This window comes from Sitodiplosis mosellana, unplaced genomic scaffold (assembly GCF_009176505.1).
Source record: "Sitodiplosis mosellana isolate CC-2019 unplaced genomic scaffold, AAFC_SMos_1.0 Smas_scaffold_1367, whole genome shotgun sequence".
NCBI classification, from domain to species: Eukaryota; Metazoa; Arthropoda; class Insecta; order Diptera; family Cecidomyiidae; genus Sitodiplosis; species Sitodiplosis mosellana.
The window spans coordinates 1-6,681 of record NW_022596609.1 but is presented as its reverse complement, the minus strand read 5'-3'; the positions used below and the strand labels follow the sequence as shown (position 1 = coordinate 6,681).

The 6,681-nt window shown below is 38.4% G+C and overlaps 1 protein-coding gene across 1 annotated transcript; it reads left to right on the top strand.

Moving 5' to 3' along the window:
* The first annotated feature begins 360 nt into the window (after positions 1-360).
* LOC129571125 (uncharacterized) lies at positions 361-5,038 on the top strand. Its single transcript, XM_055450887.1, has 2 exons — positions 361-4,818; positions 4,988-5,038. The coding sequence occupies exons 1-2, from the start codon at positions 361-363 to the stop codon at positions 5,036-5,038; spliced, it is 4,509 nt and encodes a 1,502-aa protein (XP_055306862.1).
* The last annotated feature ends 1,643 nt before the right edge of the window (positions 5,039-6,681 follow it).

Genomic DNA, 6,681 nt, shown 5'->3' with positions numbered 1-6,681 from the left:
TGTCTTGCGAATCATTCAATTCGTACATGCCCTAAATTCCTGGAATTGTCATCAGAGGAGAGGAATGCTACAGCCAAACGCTTGAACCTTTGTTTTAACTGCCTATCCAAGTTTCATCTAAAGCCGAAATGTTCCAGTCGACGAAATTGTGCCGAATGTAATTCACGTCATCATACCCTGCTGCATCCAACAGGATCTTCAAAAATGGAAGGAGAATCGACTTCGATGTCAGCTTCAACGTCAACTTCAAAGAGCATAAATACGGGCACAATTGAAACACCAATTTTTCGTTCAACATTGCTAGCGACAGCAATAGTCTTGGTTTCTTCAAAACAAGGCAAGAAGATTCCTATGAGAGCAATGATTGATTTGGGAGGTGAAGCTAGTGCAATTTCGGAATCAGCAATTCAAACACTGGGTTTGAATAAAACAAGATGCCTCATCAATGTGGATCATCTGGATCACGTCCAATCAAAGAGTAATGGTGTTACCAGCTTCCAGATTCATTCCACGAATTCATCATTCACGACTGAAGTTCATGCTTTAGTTCTCAAATTGTTGATTCATCGACTTCCATCGAAAGAAATCTTCTTTTCGAATTGGTCGCACATCAAGAATCTACCACTCGCCGATCCAAATTTCAATCAAACCGGCCCAATTGACATCATTTTGGGAGCGGAGATTTATGGCGAAATTGTTCTCAGCGAAGTCATGAAAGGTCCCCAGGGAACGCCAACTGCACAAAAAACTGAGTTGGGATGGATTCTCTTCGGAAAAGCTTACAACAACAATTATCAGTCAATTTCAATGAACACAGTCCAAGTTGGTGAACTTCTACAAAAATTCTTTGAAATTGAAGAGATTTCGGAAGAAAGAATACACAGCCATGAAGATCAATACGTGATTGATTTCTTCAATAAAAACTATCGGAGAGACGAGGAAGGCCGTTTCATCGTGAAATTTCCATTTCGCACACCACTGCATCCAGAAGCTGTTTTGGGAAAATCGAGAGAAAATGCGCTAAAACAATTTCTACAATTGGAAAGAAAATTTGCGTACAACCCAAAGTTCAAAGAAGAATACGCAAAAAACATCAATGATTACTTGGTTCAAGGTCACATGCATGAACTTTTCGATACAGAATCGGACCGTTTATATTACACCGAAGACGGTCGTGCTGCTTATGACTGTTTCTATCTGCCACATCATGCCGTTATCAAAGAAACCAGCACTTCAACTCGTTTGCGTCCAGTCTACAATGCCGCAAAAATAACTTCAAACGGCAATTCGTTGAACTCAGTGCTTTTCACCGGACCAATGCTTCTCAACGATTTAGTATCGATTTTACTGAATTGGCGATTTCATCGAGTAGCTTTCATTGGTGATATTCAACAAATGTATCGCCAAATTCGTGTTGCTGAATGCGATATAACTTATCAACGAATTCTTTGGAGAGACAATCCGTCTGAAAAATTGCGAGAGTATGGTATCAGCCGACTGGGATTTGGCACAAATTATGCACCTTGTGGAGCGAATCAGTGTGTCAAAAAACTTGCTGAACTGAATAGCAATGAATTTCCACAAGTTGCGGAAGTGATGAAAAGAGATATCTACATGGATGACACCATCACCGGTTCCCACAACGTTAGTAGCGGTCTCCAAATTCAACGAGATTTGATACATATTTTCGATTCTGCTGGTTTTTGTATCAAAAAGTGGGCAAGTAATTCGGAGGAAATTTTAGCGGCGGTTCCAGAGTCAGATCGAGAAATTAGTATACCATTTTTCATCAATCCGGATAAGAAAATCAAAACGCTTGGTATCTTTTGGAATACCTCTTCGGACACTTTGAATTTCAACATTAGCTATGAGGACAAAGAGATCGTAACGAAACAATTCGTCTTATCAACAATCGCTCGCATTTACGATCCTCTCGGCTTGGTATCACCGATCACTGTGAAAACCAAGATCTTCATGAAATCATTGTGGTCATTAAATCTTGATTGGCACGACCCTTTGCCAACAAAAACACTTCGCGAATGGAAGGAATTCATCGGCAAGCTGCCTTTACTTTCTTCAATCAAAATACCGCGTTGGATTGGAGCATCCCCGATTTGTTCATCATTTCAATTACATGGTTTTTCGGATGCCTCAACTGAAGCGTATGGTGCTGGTATTTATCTACGTTGTATCGATGAAAACGGAGAAATTCACTCAAAAATCATTGTCTCGAAATCAAGGGTTTCTCCGATCAAAATTCAAACAATTCCACGTTTGGAATTATCGGCTGCTTTGATACTGGCGAAACTTGTCGAGTATACACAAAAATCTATTCGTCATCAAAGTTTTAACGCTTCGAATGTATTCCTTTGGTGTGATTCACAAGTCGTACTTCATTGGCTGAAAGGTGATGCGAGAAAATGGAAAATCTTTGTCGCAAATCGTATCACAAAAATTCTTCAGACAACCGAATCACATCAATGGAGATATGTTACAACTAAGGAAAATCCAGCTGATTTGTTATCAAGGGGATTGTTTCCATCAGAGCTTGAAAACAACGAACTTTGGTTCTCGGGACCAGCTTGGTTGAGATCGCCCGAAAATACCTGGCCCTCTAATACAAAAACGGAGAAGGAAGCGGTGAGAGAAATCGAATTGGCTGATGAGTTGAAACCTATCAAAATCAATGTTGTCAACGTAGTTTCAACTCCAACTCAATATCTTCTCGATTATTGTGCTGAATTAGTTCAATTATTGAGATATACTGCTTGGTTCCGTCGATTTTTTCAATATTTGAAAGCCAAACAAGAGGTTAAAAGGGGATCGCTTAGCGTTACTGAACTGAATAATGCTAATCTTCGTTGGATTTCCTTTGTGCAAAAGGAAAATTTTGGAAACATAGCGCTTCTTGTTCAAAGTCAAAGCAAAGTTAAACATCCGCTTTCGAAAATGAATCCATTTTTGGATGAAAATGAATTACTGCGTGTTGGTGGACGATTAAGCTTTTCGGAAGCCAGTTATGACCAAAAACATCCGTTCATTCTGCCGAAAGAAAGCCATTTCAGCAAATTGGTTATCCAACATCATCATCAACTTGCATTGCATGCCGGCGTACAACTCACCTTGGCCGAAATTAGACAGAAATATTGGATACTCGGCGGAAGAAATCCAGTTCGATCAGTGATAACCAACTGTGTCACATGCTTTCGAAACAAGCCTAAAACAGCGAACCAGTTAATGTCCAACTTACCGGCTGTCCGTGTTACACCATGTCAACGGCCTTTTCTACATAGGGGAGTTGATTTGTGTGGACCCATTTTGTTGAGAACTTCAAAGAAGCCAGGTAGCAGAATTTACAAAGGATACGTGGTTTTATTTGTGTGCATGACCATCAAAGCTGTTCACTTGGAACCCGTAATCGATCTATCATCAGAAGCATTTTTAATGAGTTTCCAGAGATTCATTGCTCGACGAGGTAAATGCAGTGATCTCTACTCAGATCGAGGTACAAATTTCATTGGTGCACGCACGATGCTTCGAAAAGACGAAGAAGAATATCTCAAAGCGATTCATTCAGCGCTTAAAGATAAACTTGCCAATTTGGGAGTCAACTTCCACTTCAATCCACCCTCAGCTCCATCCTTTGGTGGAATTTGGGAGTCAAATATTCGCCGAACAAAGGATCACCTCAAACGAGTCATTGGCGAGAAATCTTTGACATATGATGAATGGGCTACCATTCTTGCAAGAATCGAAAGCTGTCTGAATTCCCGTCCGTTGATACCAATGTCCGATGATCCAGAAGATTTGACTTATCTAACTCCGGGACATTTTCTGATTGGAGACGCAATGACATCCGTACCTGAGCCAAATGTTCTGGAAGTTTCAGTTCAACTTACTCATCGCTATCGAGCCATGCTGAAACGAGTACAGTCATTTTGGGCCCTTTGGAAAAAGAGTTACTTACACTCTCTTCAACAGCGTCAGAAGTGGTTGACAACACAACAAAATCTACAAATTGGTGATGTGGTGTTAATTAAGGAGGAGAATTTTCCACCACTCAAATGGTTGATGGGGAGGATAATTAAAACGCATCCTGGACCAGATGGTTTGATCAGAGTCTGTACAGTTAAGACCAAAGAAGGAACTTATGTTCGTCCCATTATCAAACTGGCCCCGCTTCCGATTGATGAACACAAAAACGTAATCATGCTGACATCATTCCCATCAGCTGTTGCCAAAAAATCATTTACCTTAGTCGTAGAGGGTAACATCGGTTCCGGAAAAAGCACTTTGCTGAATTATTTCAACAAATTCACCAATATTGACATTCTTCCCGAACCAGTGGAAAAATGGAGCAATTTTGAAGGTGTTAATTTGCTCGATCTAATGTTCAAAAACCGAAAAGAATGGTTCGTTCCATTCCAAAGCTATGTAGCTCTCACCATGCTTCAAAATCATTCAAGGACTACCGATAAAAACTACAAGATAATGGAAAGATCAATCTATAGCATCACAAACTGCTTCATTGAGGCGAGTAGAATGATGAATTTAATTCATCCTGCCCAGAATCAAATATTGAAGGAAATGCTAGAATTCATTATCGAAACCAGCCCGACCGAAGTTGACTTGTTTATATATCTGCGAACATCACCGGAGATTGCCTTAAATCGAATGAGGAAGCGTGATCGAGAAGAAGAAAATGGCGTGGGTTTGGAATACCTGAAAATTCTACATGAGTTACACGACAAATGGTTATTGAAAGAGTCATCTATACCCATCATCATTTTAAACGGCGATTTGAATGAAACCGAAATTGTAAAAGAATATGAAAAAATTCAAGCAAAATGTAACATTTTGAGGTGGGAGAATATGAATAGTCTTAGTAACCATATTTGAAAACTAAGAAATCTTGTCATAGAAAAATAAGAAATAAAGTTCAGTTATATTCAAAACCTCTAAGAAATCGGTTCTATTCTATTCAAAGATGAACATAAATACCATCCCGGTCCATCACGATTATGGTAACATCACTTAACTGCATTTTTTTATATGAATAGTTGGCATGTCTGTCATAGAGTTTTAGAATGGAAATGGAAGTGGACATGGACACTATATCGATCTATCATGTTCAAGTTAACACTATTTTTCATCATTCGATGGCCGAGCATGATAATTTTTCGCCCATTTTAACAAACACGACTGACTTTCTCAAATATCCCAAATCCAATGAAACATACAACCATATGATTGAAAAAAAAAATTCAAAGCCATACTGATCTTCATGAAAATTCAAACATACTTTAAAATAAGAACAATTGCAACATTCTATCCAAGTGATCTATATTTTACATTCTACCGAAAATGTGCGGAAAAGTTCGTTTTACATGGTAAAACATTTTATTTCGATTGACTTTGAGCGCCAGTTAATCCATCAACACCAGCTCTCACTTTTTCAACTGGTAGATGTAGTTTTTGAAGTGCCTCTTCAGTGAGCATTGCACCCTGAGAGCCTTGATCGATTGGCGCGCGTAAAGCGATTTTATCACCGTTCTCAGCCAACACTCGTGCAATCGCAGTGGCCAACAAGTTATCTTCATCTTTTGTGGCCACAGCACAATTCACATTAACCGTCGATTCGTTGCTTTTTGTTTTTTCTTTTTTCATTTCAAAATGTAATAGCGTGTTATGTTTCTTGTTACATACTTGCTTTTACATTGGGGAAATTTGCTTTTACACTCCCCTTGGCGATGAAATTGCAAGCATACATAACAAATCTTTTTCTCTTTTGCCCAATCATAACGTTTTTGTGTACTCATTGCTGAAAATTCGTCGCATTTATACACAGAATGCTGCTTTCCACAATATGTACACCCGAATGGAACAGCTTCTTTTTTCGTCGTTTTCTCGTAGTTCTTTTCACTAAACTTTTCTACCGTTTTTTCACTGTTTTCAGTTGCCAACAATGCCATAAAACGGTCTTCAATGTAAGTTAAAAATTGCTTTAATGATTGCAACTCACGCACATCGGCGAGCTTGCTTTCATAATCGAGCACTATGTTTTTACGTAACTGAAGAATAATGCGAGACAATATCTTCAATAAAGGGATTGAGTTAAAATGAATTAAACAGCTTGAACGGAGTTCAATTGGTTGTGCTTCACTGTTAGTTTGAAACTGAATTTTATTTTGCTTCTTACTTACTAAGTTACATCGGTTAACCTAATTAATTCCGAAGTGCAATTGAAATAACAAAAAATGCAATTATGAATAAGTTGCTTATATGACAAATTGAAGTTAAATTTCGCAGAATAAAAATGTAAACAATTGAAATGATAACAAAAAATATTCTCTGTAATTGACACTAATAACTAACTGAATCATCGTCATGCATGTCATTAGACATTCTCCGGGCCACTTAAAGCGATTGGCGGTGTCCCAAACGGCGTGTCAAATCTTCAGATAGATTTGGCATCGAAATTGCACGTGGTAATCTGATTCGTCTATTACCCCTGATGAAATTTACAACATAGAATATCAAGCATACGACGATGAACAGAGTGAAATAGTTTACCGAATAGTTATGAATGTCATGAATGTCGATTTTTTCCTTTAATTTAGATTGACTTTCGATAAATTTTAACTGATTTTGTAGTTTAGTCAAATTAGTTTTGGCAAATTC